The sequence below is a fragment of the Euleptes europaea genome, chromosome 16, assembly GCF_029931775.1.
Source record: "Euleptes europaea isolate rEulEur1 chromosome 16, rEulEur1.hap1, whole genome shotgun sequence".
In the NCBI taxonomy this organism is placed as follows: Eukaryota; Metazoa; Chordata; class Lepidosauria; order Squamata; family Sphaerodactylidae; genus Euleptes; species Euleptes europaea.
The window spans coordinates 26,697,332-26,711,603 of NC_079327.1; the positions used below are offsets into that span (position 1 = coordinate 26,697,332).

Sequence of the window (14,272 nt, forward strand, 5' to 3'; positions counted from 1 at the left end):
ACCTCCATGTTGCAGAACTTTTTGTAATCCCATGTGGTTCTAACCAAAACTGTCTTTCAGCCTTCTTTCTCAAGGGGTTTGTGATGGCACGGTTAAGGTGGCTCATTCAGTCTAATATCCATATGGGGCTGTCTTCATACGATTGTTTTCAGGGGGTTAAAAGGCCACAGATTGAACATATGAATTAGGCCTTAATGACCTATTGGTACTCCCACATGGTTTACCTTTTTACCGGATAGGGCCCAGTTAGTATGTTATCTGCTTGCACAGTACGTTCATAGTTGCTTTGGTGATTTTCTCTGACCTCTGGCCATTTTCAGGGTTCCCTTTTCCCCAAACTAAAGGAGGACTAAGGCGAGCCCCCACCGTTCTTCCTCACCGATCTTTCCCTCCCAAGAGAAATGTTAGGATAGGGCAGTCGAGTGCTGGCTCTTACTGATCTATCCAGGGCCTTTTACTATGTAGACCTGGGGAGTCATTCTAGTAACACTCCAGAAATACAATGCCAGAATTATTGTTTCCTTTAAAGGTGATTTAGAATGAATAAAAGATAGTCTTACGTAAGAGACAGCTGAACAGTGCCATCCTATGAACACCTTCTTGGGTGTAATTCCAAGGATTCTGAGTAGACCTGCTGAGGAAATCTCTCCCAGTCCAGTAGATCTAGAATACTTTTTTTTTTTTTTTTTTTTACAAATTACAACTTGATTCCATTTGAAATGTTTTGACTCAGTAGCACATTCTAGAAGACACCTTTTCTGGAAATGCAGAGCAACACAGCTACACAAATCTTTTCAAGGTTTCCCCCTTTTTTTTTAAAAAAAGCTGCTATTTGATTTGTTATGAATGTAATTTCTACCACCTGTTTTCAAAATCTCCCTTTTAACAAAAGTAATTGATCCTGTTTAAAAGCACGCATGTAAACAGAGGCACACTCTAAACAGAGTTTTTCTAAAAAAAAAAAAATCTTATTGTGTCTATGTTTTTTAATGAAAAAATGTACATGCAAAAAGTATAATTTTTATATAAAACCCAGCCAAAATGGGGATAACAAACGTTGGTGCCTTTTTAACAATATTTTCTCTTTTCCTTTTCTTCCCGTCACCTTTTGCTTTTGTTTCATGTGTTTTGGTTGTGGCTTATCCTGTATGTTCTCCTCATCCCACCTCTGCCTGTCTACATCTATCATTTCATTTCACCCATACATCCTTAGCATGGCAAGGCACTGACCTGATGCATAATCACGTCTTGGCTGATGATGACCAATCAAGTCTAGACTCCTTGGGTCGTCGCAGTAGCCTTTCTCGTTTGGAGCCTTCCGACCTCTCTGAAGACTCTGACTATGACAGTATATGGACAGCCCATAGTTACAGAATGGGGTCTACATCTCGTAAGAGCTGTTGCTCGTATATCTCTCACCAGAACTAATGCACTTCTGAGCTTTTCTTAACAAATGCTTGTTGTATCACAGCCTGCTTTTCTTAGATGTTTTCTTGCAGTTTCCTTGTCTCTTTAATGTGATATTTTAATCACCTTTGGAAGAAATTTCTGGATACTTCAGTCATACCCGGTGGGCTAAACTTACAGGATATATTTAATATAAAAACGGACAGCATTGCTATGTAGGTTTGAATGGTCTGGGGTTTTTAAAAGTATTGTTTTAGCTATTCTTTCTTTCCCACCATAGTCCGACATTTTTATAGCATGTCCTCGTATTTTGTGAAGCACACGTGCCATGCGTATGGGAATAATTTAGCCTTACAGTGTTTAGGCTTAGCAAAAAGTAAAAAGAAAGAAATTACAAGAAATCACAAACTATCTTGGCCAATTGTAAGTTTGTTTTTAAATAAGGAGCAGGTTTGGTTGGTGTTGCTGTCAGCTGACCTTATTATATACTTCAGATGGTTGAGCAAATGCCTTTTTTTAAAACTGGGAAGTTCTTCATTGCAGAACATTGTTCTAAAATAACTACTGGCAACGTAAGATTTTGCCATTTTGTGTAGAAGAAATCGGCTGCAATCCAGAGAGTTGTAATCAGCTCTGCTCCTCCAGAAGGGAAGTCAGACTTGTGTATCCTGAACAGCAGATCCTCCTATCCCCTAGATGCACAGGAAGCGGGGGGGGGGAGTTTCAAAAGCAATTTGCAGCATAAATACGTAGTTTCCTGCTCGGTGTAAGTTAAACCATACCCTGGGCATGTGCAAAAACGCTTCTATGTATTTAAGCGGCTCTCTGGGCTGTGGCCCACAAGTTGCAGGTGCTCAGTGCCCTATAAACTTATAAACAGAAATAATAGATCCCTTTTTTTGTTGCGGCTTTTCTCCAGGTAGAATCTAGGATGTCTCCCCCAACTGCATAGAAAGGGATCTATGGTTTCTTGTTATATTTCTGTAGGTTTCTGAGAGTCTGCACCATGTGGGCCACAGCACAGAGAGCTACTCAGGGGCAGGGGATGTCCAGTTTTTGAAAGTACCAAAGTCTTATGTTCCTATTTGGGTTCCCCCCCCCCTCTTTCAACCCATAATGGTAGAATTAGAGATGCCTCTTTATGTTTCGGGTTACATCTGCAATGTATAATGTAACTGATTTATTTCATAGATCCCTGTTGCTTTTGTTCCAGCAGCTTTTGATACATCGGATTACCAGTTTTCTTGAATAGGAAATGGGATACTTTTTGTGTTCAGTTCTTATAAAACAGGGTCTGATGATTTTGCAGGTAGCTCTGATGTGGAGGAAAAAATGACTAGGAGTTTAGTCTATTTTTTTTTTAAGAACTAGAAGGCAATATATCTTTTCCTGAGATAATAAAACTGTGCTGTATTCAGTGTTCTAACACTCCAGTTCAAACAAATTAAATCAAGCACTACTGCTTTCTAACACCTTGATAATAAATGTTTACAGTTCCTCAGATGATAGTCCACGTCCACAGGTTGATTGCAGTGCTAGCTGCTTAATCGTGGAATATAGTATTGGTGACCTACTGATCTAAGCAAGAGTACTGGAACAGACATATTAAGATACTCAGCACAAAATTACTAGCGTTTTATTTTACTTAAAGTAAGTCGTAAATGAACATTTACTAAGTTGAAGTACATGATGAAAGAGCGTTCTTATGCAGGAAGCCAAAGAGCTTGAAGGCCAGATTCATCTGTTTGCTGAACCTGGTATTAACCAGCAACCTGATCCAGAAAGAGGATAATTGCTTGCAGGATATGGAAAACCTGCTATTAGTACTGTTCTGACGCTGATTAATGGCTTGATATTGAAACTTCAAGTTGTTGGGCTAAACCAACTTTTAAAGAGAGGGTTCTGAGACGGCCACAACTGGCCACTCATTCCACTCCAGGTGAGCTGGGAAGCACCAAACCCCAGCACCCGATGTTTGGTTCTGGTGGCTGCTGTTTTGGTAGGGCCAGGCTCGGTTCCCCACTCTAGTCTGAGGGAGAATGAGTATGGCCTTGAGATGGCACTAGGATGTGGTTGTGGCTCACAGGATACGGTATTTTTTTTTAAAAAGAGTGCTAAGGGCCAAAGCATACATTACACAGGAGATGCAAGCAGTTGTCTCCCAACTATGGAAGCCACCAAATTTTAGCCGAGAAACGGGAGGAGACAGGCTGCTAAATGCAGGTGGACTAGATTTTCTTTTCAAAATGCTTCCCTGCTTAGGTGTTGCTGTTGTTGTTTTTTAAATCAGTGGTGGGGGGAAAGGTACAAGTGCCTATATCTCATCCTGAGCAAGTCAGAAAGCTGAGATGGAACATTCTGAGCAGGGGGGAGAAAAGCCAAAGGAAAAACAATTCTGTCCCCTGGCCGTTTTGCAGCTCAAACCAGGAAGCTTTCTGGGGCTTGTTGTCCAAATAAATAGAAAATAAAAAATAATAGCCAGTTCAGCCTTGAGAAGAAGAGACATGCAGTGTTTGTGTGCTCGTAGTGTAGCTATCAGCCTTTTAATTTTCATATTTTTAAAGTTCAGTATGCCCTTTTTAAAAACATTGATGACAGTGAAGACATAGATAATTGTCCCAATGATTAAGCAGTACTTTTCTGGTTTACAAAAAAATAAATAAAAGGCGGGGGGAGACTATTTATTTTTTAATAGATTTATATTGCTTTTTGATGTATTACACCTTTTGAAATTCTACGTCTGCCCCAGAACTTTACTTTCCTACTCGGAATGATGCTTGTTAACCCGATCAGAATATTCCAGCTTTGACCACTTACCACCCTTGTTTATTGCAATAGCTATTAGACCATCATCAGAATGATGGTCTGTTATGGGGCTGGATCCCAAGATCCGTGGACGCAAGGATCGCATATCTGTCCTGCATTCCCCGCCCCCCACCTGTGCTTTCCAGCTCCAGGAAAGTTTACTCCTGGGATCATGTGAACTGCATGGTCTGACAGCCACATGGTTCACCAGGCTGCAGTGGGGAGAGAAAAAGGGGGGTGAAATTGCCCTGAAAGTGGAGGTCCAGGGACCCAAGAGGCGGAAGGGCAGTACATGCTTCTCACTTTAGCCTCCCACCCTGATAGATCTACTGTGTGGTAGATCAGCTACCACAACCCTGGGAATAAACTTTCCGGGGATTGGAAAGGACTACTGGGGGGAGGGGAACATGGGAAACATCTGTGACTATCAGTGCCTTCCACTGATTGGCTACCAGGATCCAACCCATTACTTTCTTCATTGTAACCTTACAGTTAAAAGTCATTGCCAGTGTCTGCACTGCAGACAGCTGGTTTGTCATGAATGGATCAGAAGTATTAATGCAACAAGCTTTTTTTTTTTAAATCCAGTGTTAAAATGGTGGTACTCAGCCCCAAAGTTTCAGTGTTTTTTATTTTTGTGGAACTCAAATTATATTCAATTAATGGTACCTTATGTTATGCAATTCTGTAAGTTAAGTGTGTACAGTTAGTATTATAATGAAGGCGTACAGAATTTGAATTAGAATGTAGGTGTGAGCCACATGGCTTAAATGGTATTGGCATTCAATTAGTATTTATGATGAGTTGACATTAAGCTGTCTTAATTGGGTGTTTTGAATAATCTTGCCAAAACACAATAATATGTATATACAATTACATAAAAAATGGAAAAAAATCTATATATTGTGCATTTCATTTGTGAACAGGAGAAGCCATCTTTTCGTAAGTTACTGACTTTTAAAAACAGAATATAGATGTATATCTGAATGTGTATTGTATTGTACAGTTTGCATTTTATTGTCTGTGGTGGCATATAACAACTGTTTTTTTAAAGGTATCTGTTATGTACAGTTGAAATAAATTTTGCATTTACTATCCTGTGAGTTTAATATTAAATTATTGTACCATGAAAGGGGTGCTGTACCTCATAATTTCATTTCTTTTTTTAAAAAAATACCTTGCTGTGGTCAAGTAGAATGCATCAGTAAAGAAGTTAATTTTTGTCCCGAATGTACCATAATATAATCAACTTGTGCCCAGAGACCTGACTTCACACAGATACTACTTTATATTCCTCACTTTCTGAGAGAGTATATTTTCAGATATTTGTTGTTTTGGAGAACTTGACTCTGGACCTGCTTAACTCATACACTGTGTACAGCTAGTGACTCCAGATGGAGATGCAAATCTTCATCAGATGTGTCTGTTACAACTTCAAATATAGACCCCATTTTATGTATTGGTAGAGTATGCAGCTGGTACTTGCTGGATCAAGCACGAATTATTGGGATTCTGTTTAAGGAGGTAGCATGTGCTCTTACATGCTGTTGCTCCATTTGGCAGAAGGCATGCTTATCTAGGAGAAAATGGGCTTAATCTTGATATAGAAGCCATTTCAGGTGTGTTCTGGGTATATTTTAAAATAAATATGTAGCCTTAGAATTATTTCACACAAGCTGATCCACTAGTATTAACAGAAGAAGGAGATCCATATGCACAGTGACATCTCAGGTGAGTGAGGGAACTTGCATGTACATCTCATGTCCCCTGAGAAGTTGAAGGATTTGAGTATATCTTAATATAAACTGACTCTTAATATTGGTAGAATTTTCACTTCGGTATCTGAGTTTTAAAATGATGGTTGTTAATAATGTTGCTAAAATTTTCATTGTGTGAGTTAAATAGCGTAAACAAGCACTTGAGCTGGTATACAAAATATATACTGATGGTATTTATCTCTTTTACTGATGTATTAGCAAGTCGTGACACAGGTGTGGTTGTTTTCTTCTACCAAAATTCTCGTTTAGTTAGGTAATGGTGGACAGATCTCTTTCTAAAGTAAGTATTTCTTGTATTTTGAGTGATGTTCTTTATTGTAACCTGGAAGGGGAAAAGAGTGTACCCTTTTCTTGGAGTATGTTATTTCAGGTGTGCCTTAATTTTCAAAGCTGTGAATGTGGCTATATTTCAGATGACCATACAAATTATGAATTACGTGTCTGGATGACAATCTTGGGAAGTGCTCAGATTTGTGATTCATTGTGATGTCCCAGTTGTATGAAATAACAATTGCACAATTTTTCTTCCTTGGCAAATAATCATTCCAAACCTAGGTTAATCTGTGGGTTGGAGACTTGCTTTGTAAATTATAATCACAGAACCATACAACAAATTGTGGTTTTTTAGAAACTGGCAAGTTTTCAGTCTACAAGCTGTATGAGGAAGAAGAATACAGGCTTGATGGCTTCTGAATTTTGTTCCCATCTGAAAGCAGCTTGCATTTTTTAATATTGAAATTTCATATTTTCTGAAGCTGTGATTTTTTGTGTACTTGAGAGGCTGAGATTTTAAGTATACATACTTAAGATCAGGTGGTGAACCTACTTAACAGACCTTATTATTGCAATGCATATGTAATTTGAAACCCTATATTGAGCTAATTTGTGCATACAGTGCATATACAATGCATATAGTTTAGGGAAACAATTCATTCTTATAAAGAATATGGTTTAAAATGGTCTCTGGTATGTCTGTTTAACTATGTCAGTTTTTCATATCCAATTCCACATATGGAAATTGGATATGAATCAACAGTTCAAACCTCAAGAACGGTTAAATTGTATGTAACAGTTCACGCCGCAAAGAATGGTGAAATGCAGAGAGATCAGTGTTGTGCTAATAAAACAGATGTTGAATACTCAGACTATAGAATTACCTGGAGAAGTGGGGAATTTTTAAAATGGTAATAGTTATCCATAGCCATAAAATAAAACCAAGTTGAATACTGACCCGTCACTGACACAAATAGTTAGGAGGAAAGAAGAAAATTACTACTAAGAATACAGTGGATTCCACTTACAATAGTTGTTTTGACAAGATCAATCTTTCAGCAAATAACACTGGTCTCTTAAGTTTCACTCACGATGCTTTGCGAAGTTAGCGCTTGTAGATGTTCTGCTATTAAAATGCAGGTTTTACAATATTGTTTTTTTAAATAAGTTTCCTGAACACATCTTCAGCGCTGCCAAATTTAATTGACTTTCTTCATCTTCATAGAAACGCAAATAAAAACTATTTGGATGTTCCTTACTGAAACTGGTCATAATCCAAAATAAACGGCAGCGTTAGATCTTCTCACAGTTTTTACTGCTGTGATCTTTTGGTTGCTTTCAGGGAAAAAAATGCAACGTTAAGTATATACTTGACAGTAGCTTTGGTAGTAAATGTACTTTCAGCCTGCCAATATAAAAGAACGAATGTAGGCATTCTGCTGAGTTAAAATGTGTAATCTTTGGTCGGCAACCCAGAAGCATTTCTTTGAAAAGACTATATGGGGAGTCTGTATAAGGTGTGTAATTTGATAACTGCAAATAACCCTTGAGTTATGTAGTTTGCTGTGACAAGGGAATAGATGTTAGCTTATACATTGTTGGTGTGTTTTTGAAAAACTGATTTAAGCTATTGTAGGTTTTGTATTGTTGAACATAACTTTATTTAGAATACTTTGTGGTTTAAAATGTTTTATACGTTATGTTAGATTCGAGTTCAGTAGCACCTTAGAGACCAACAAAATTTTGGGGGTATGGGAGGGAGCTTTGACTCTCGAAAGCTCGTACCCCGAAAATCTTGTTGGTTTCTGGGGTGCTCCTGGTCTTGAGTCTAGCTGTTCTACTGCAGGCCAACATGGCTATTCTCTGAAACTATTTTATTATGTCACTCGAAGCTAGGGCATGGTTGGCCTCCGTTAAGCTACAACTTAAGCTGCGCTTTAGCACTGAGGGGCTCCTAGCTTCTCTGAAGCACGAACCTTTTAAATCCTCATGGCAAAATACCTTAGATGAGAAACTGTCGTTGTTGGGCTTCTTGCAGGATATGTTATTAGATCTTGGGAAAACTGAAGCTTTCACCAAAATTAAAAAGCGCATTAAAGAGCTTGATTTTTTGTGCTTGCCGCATTTGTTCATCCCAGTTCTTTGGAATACCACCACGTGGTTTGCCTGCTTATACTTATTATTTGACAATTCCTCGTCTTTCTAGAGCCTTCTGTTTAGCTAGACTGAATGCTAACCCCTCTATGGTTATGCAGGGCAGAATTTTGAATATACCATATCCAGACAGGACCTGTCCTTGCTCTTCTGGCTCTATCGATTCATTAGCTCATGCCCTCTTGGAGTGCCACTTTTACGAGGAACTTCGATCACATTATATCTCCCCCCTTTTAACATACAAATCTAATGCCTCTGTGTCTGACATAATGCCTTTTCTACTAAGCGATAGGGATCCCAAGGCTATATTGTCAGTGGCAAGATTTGTTTCAGTCCTTATATCCCTCAAACATTAGATATATGCTGCTCAAGATCAATGGATCAAGGAGCTTCTAAGGGATAAAGGAAAGGAAAGGAAACTATTTTATTGCTCATGTGTTAAACTGAATAGATAATTCTTTAGCAGTCCTCTAACTGATAATGGCGCTCAACTCATTTTACTCATTTGCATAGTCATTTATGATGATTATGATTATTATTTATGATTAAAATATCTCCATGTTGTTTATAGCTCTTCTTTAATGGAGAAAGGTTATCCTGGAGTAAGCTCTTCTTTCACTTGCTGTAGGCAGGGCTGTTAAAATTTCCATCGGTCCTTTTGGTGGGAGGACAAGCCATTTCCATCCCTGCTTGCTCCAAGTGAACAGGGCAAGGCTGTGCCTGTCAGATTAGAAAGATCACTTTCTGCCCTCTCTCTTTTCATTCTCTCCTTGAGTATAAATGGTCAGGTTATGAAAGGAGTCACCGCACACTTGCCGGCAAACGTGCTGAGCCTCAGACTAGGAAGCTCTCTGCTAGTTACAGAAAGGGATTTTATCTCCATGCTACCAGGTCCAAGTAAGAAAAGAGCATTATCTTAGAACCATAGATTTCTTAAAATGCTACTCCGTATGGTGGCTGTTTTAGGAGTGTTCCAGGCTGCCAAAATAGGACACTAAAATGCAGCACCAGATATGAGCAATGGGCTTTTTGACAGCCTTTCTGTATGATAAGACTAGAACCCCCAGGCCTCCACAGAGGCAGAGTTGATCTTTATCCCCAGCAATGGTGCCTAGTGTGTAGGGGAGTTTTCTGCCCAAGTACTCAAGGGCAGCTTTAGCTGCTCACCTCCAGATGTGCCTTGAGGGAGTCCCAGTCCTCTAGAAAACAGCATTCTAACATAGATCACCCTCTTCCCCCTTGAATCAGAGGTATCTTCTTCAAATAAGAACACCTTTCAGGTAGAGAGGCACATCATCCCTTAACTTTATCCAGAAGATTCTTTCTGGCAGAATCCTAAAATTTGGGGGGGGGGTGAACAGTAGTAATTATCCTGAATCATTCAAACCTAAATAGGCTAACAGCCCATTCCTGATCCAGAGGGCCAAATGGGCTTAGAAGGCGACCAGCCCCCTACGCTGGCATCCGTGCCATTTGCACCGTGCAAACTGGCACAAACGCCAGCATAATGCCACTTGCGCTGGCCCCCCAGGACGCTGGCTCGGCCTCCCGCCAGCGTCCTGCCAATGCAAGTGTTCGCGCCAGCATCCTGGAAGGTGTTCCCAGGGCGTTCGGGGGTGTGTGGCTGCTGGTAGGCAGCCTAGGCAGCCTCCTAGCCCCTTTCAGGCTGGGAATGCCCCCTTACACCTCAGCAGTGCTGCGCCAGGTTTTTGCTGGCGCAGCATCACTTTTTTCTATGGGGCTTTCCCCCCCTTTTAAAATTTAAAAAGTGCCCCTTTTTTATCCTGCGGTGGCTACGAAACCTCCTTAGAGGCGCCACGGCCACACTGTCCCCGGCTGCTGCAGGGCTCAGGAATGAGCTCAAAGTAATTAATTTCTGGTGGTGGGGAGCCTCTGAAGTAGCCACCCACCTACCAGACTGACTTGAATGTGGTATTTTTGGCGAGTGAGCTCGTCTGACGGCAGAAAAGCTTTTTTTTTTTCATCTCTTCCCCCAAAATGTATTTCTAGAACAAAAAACTGGACCTGTTCCAAGTACTCTTAGTATGGCCTCACACCTTGTTAGGCCCAGTGGTTCTCCAGAATGGAAGCGAATGCTAATGATAAGAAGAATTTGTCTTATGTAAAGTACAGGAACCTCAAATTCTTGCCATAAGCGTGTCTCTTACTGCATTCATTTTGGACACAACAGTTACCTAGTGGGACAGAAAGCTGTTAGAGAAAGTACTTACACCATCCAGTATGACGGAACGCCTTTTTATTTTTAAAAAACAAAATATATAAATTTTGCTTCACAAATGGTCACTCTCATTTCTGAGACTTATGACTGTCTTGTTTGGTTTCATGTCTCACACGTACAATGGTTGGGGAATCCGCCAAAGATCATCTTTCTTTATAAAAGTCACTAATTCTGGAGGATATCTTTGCATTTCTATAGAAATGTTGGAAATATTTGGGACACAAGAGGCTGTTTGAAGCAAAACGGAAAAAGGTTTTATTTGTCTCCTCTTAGGGGGTGGTATAGGTCAGGTTAATAAAGTGTCACAAAATGGAATTTGACTTGTACCAGGAAAACAAGGATGCAGAACTTCTTATGGAAATATACAAGAGATGTTTTGTAACTCAAAATGTACCTGAGGTGGTTCTCATACAAGTGTTCATTCGTTTATTATCTACTGAGGTTGATTTCTCTTAGCAGTCGCTGCTCTGTGTCATGCGCATAAGCTTCTTCAAACAATGATTCTTGATTAGGCGGAGTAAGGAATGTGTGCACACTTCCCCAGTTTACTTCTTGAAACAGCCTGGGATCACTCTTTTCCTTAGAGCTATAAAACACTTTGGGAACACCCTCTCTACAGTAGAGTTATTTCCCTTTATAATGGTTACAGATCCTGGTTTATCCTAAAACCAATGTGTGCTCCTCTCACTCCCAAGGCAAATCCTTTACAGACAGCTTACGGCTCACTCAGCTGTCTCCAAAACTCTCTTTGATAACTCTTACCCTCCAGCTGTCAGCCCTCAACTGTCAGTTCATCTTCGTGTCTTCAGTGCAGTCCTGCATTAGACTGCGCAGGCCAGCTGCGGGAACTTTGTACAAGCTTCTTTCAGCTTCAGCACTGTAGGAGCACTCCCCCCCCTTTCCTCCGTCCATGCCAAGGGCGGGTCCTGCCTTCCCACCCAGATGGCCTTGCATCAGAGACAGAGCAAGCGCTCCTCCCTTAGTTCTCTTCTTGCTGGAAAGATAATGTGCTTTGTGACTAGTATGATAGTCACCATTTCCCACCAGCGTTTTTCCTCTGCATTTATCGAGGATGGCTCTGTTCAAGAAATGTTCATAGTGTGGCACAAAGATGGCACAAAACGACGACCATGAACAGTCCCTCTTCTGCCATGGGGAAGGACACATTCCAGATGACTGCTTGGCCTGTAAGTCCTTCACCCCAAAAGCCCGACATGAGAGGGCTTCCCGTTTGAAGGCTTCCCTGTGGGACAAGTTTCTGAAGGCTGTAGACAAACCCAAGGAACACCAGAACACCTGGTACCTTCTTGGTACATGCTTCTTGCCCCATCAAACCTGCAACAGGAGGTATCAGTTGGGGCTAAAAAGGTGGCCTCCAAGCTTTCTATTTTATTTAGATAGAACAAAGCTGTTTAGGAGAGACAAGAGCCTCTTCATATGCTTCAAGGGAGAAAAGAAGGGTAGAGCTGCTTCTGCACAGTCTATCTCTTGATGGGTAACGTTGGCCATCCAAACAGCTTACGTGGCAGCGGGACAAGAGTGTCCACTAAAGTTGCACTTGTAACTTGTTCATCAAGTGTCTTCTGTGCGAGCACGCATCCCTCCCTCCTTCCCTGCTGTGGGCTGACCTGATTTACCACTAGGTTCACGAGTTTTGCCCCACAACGGCAATTGGAAAACTGAGGGAGAAGCACTCGCCTCGCTTCTGTCACATGGCTGAATGGGCGGGAAGGGAGGACCTGCCCTTGGCACGGACAGAGGGGAGGGGGGAGCGCTCCTAAAGTGCTGAAGCTGAAAGAAGCTTGTAAAAACTTCCTGCAGCTGGCCTGCGCCTGTGCAGTCCCATGCGTGCCTGCATAGAAGACACTCGATGAACAACAGTTACAGGTGAGTGCAACTTTGTTTTTTCCACCATCATCCTTGGAACTCCCTGTCACTCATGGTGCTCTATGACCGGAACAACTCCTTAGAATGCAGCTTTCAGTCACACCAGCATTAATCCATCTACAAGATGGACTCTTGAGAGAGGGGCAAGATAGCCAGTGTCCACCTTCATGGCTGATAGCCTAGATTACATGCAGGTTTCACATCAGGGTTCATACATTTAGTTTTGGTCACAGTCATGTACAAGAGGTTGTGGCTGAAGTAGTGAAATTTGAAGGCCAAGTCTAGTCATCTGTCCTCTCTTGAAAGCAGAGGAACCTTCAAGAAAGTCATAGTAGCGAATAAAAAGAGTCATCAATCACATAGAATTATAGAATCAGAGTTGAAAGGGGCCATACAGGCCATCTAGTCCAACCCCCTGCTTAATGCAGGATCAGCCTAAACCATCCCTGACAAGTATTCATCCTGCCGCTGCTTGAAGACTGCCAGTGAGGGGCCTCATTACCTCCCTAGGCAGCCAATTCCACTGCTGAACTACTATGTAAAAATTTCCCCCTAATATCCCAGGCTAGCCTGATCTCGTCAGATCTCAGAAGCTAAGCAGGGTCAGCCCTGGTTAGTATTTGGATGGGAGACCACCAAGGAATACCAGGGTTGCTGTGCAGAGGAAGGCACTGGCAAACCACCTCTGCTAGTCTCTTGCCATGAAAACCCCAAAAGGGGTTGCCATAAGTCTGCTGCGACACACACACACACACACACACACAATATCTAGCCAGTACCTTTCCACCTGTTATTACAAGTCCTATCCTCCCTATAGGAACTGCTCCCTGCTCTCCTCTTAAGTGACAGCCTTTCAAATACTTAAAGAGAGGCATCATGTCCGCCCTCCAACCTCCTTTTCTCCACACTGAATATTCCCAAGTCCCTCAGCCTTTCCTCGCAGGGATTGGTCTCCAGGCCTTTGATCATCCTCGTCACTGTCTTCTGCACCCGCTCCATTTTGATCACATCTTTTTTGAAGTGAGGCCTCCAGCACTGCACACAGTACAGTGTGTACTGTTTCCATTCTTTATGTAGTGTAAGCCTCAGCTACAACAATGACTAATCAATTCAGTAATAAGCACAGAAACACCACCTGAAGCTGGCCTTCCATTTGAAAATTATGGAAGCACATAGCTAAGAAATAAAATATCTTTGGTTACTGTAAAAGAAAAGACCACTTGATTGCCAGAGTAAAAAAACAACATCTGAATTCAACCTCTTGTAAAAAAAAAAACCAACATCTGAATTCAACCTCTTGGACAGCAGAAATTGAAATAAGATGAAATGATATGGGAAATGTAACATTGAGGAGGAGACCAGCAATGAACATTTTTTGGGAGTCCTATGAAAGAAGAATGCAAGGGTACTCGTGGACACAGATATTTCCTTCCCCAACCCCAAAGACCCTTGAGACCTCTAAAAAAAACTGATGTTAGTTGTTGGAGCCTCATGAGAAAAATTCTACAGGGTGTGGGGAGCCTGAAAAAGGGGGAATCGGGTAAAATTGCCTCATCCTCCCCTTCTGGCACAAGAGGCCCTGTGGGCCAAAGTGGTAGCAGCTTGATCCAACTTGACTTCTCTTCTGTGGCCAGCCCTAATGCCATGTGATTGTTCCTAAAAGTTGTCTTGGGCTTTATAAATGTAAAAGGTAAGGGTCCCCTGTGCAAGCACCAGGTCATTCCTGACC

General features: G+C 41.4%; 1 protein-coding gene across 2 annotated transcripts in view; it reads left to right on the top strand.

The window, feature by feature from the left end:
- Nucleotides 1-14,272, top strand: part of ARHGEF7 (Rho guanine nucleotide exchange factor 7) — a 115,998-nt gene that overhangs the window by 80,890 nt on the left and 20,836 nt on the right. Inside the window, exon 19 of one of the 2 annotated variants that reach the window (XM_056862184.1) lies at nt 1,214-1,390. The exons of the other annotated variant lie outside the window; for it this stretch is intronic. Coding sequence (XP_056718162.1) covers nt 1,214-1,390 — 177 coding nt within the window. The remainder of the gene's footprint in view (nt 1-1,213; nt 1,391-14,272) is intronic. 2 annotated transcript variants of the gene reach the window in all.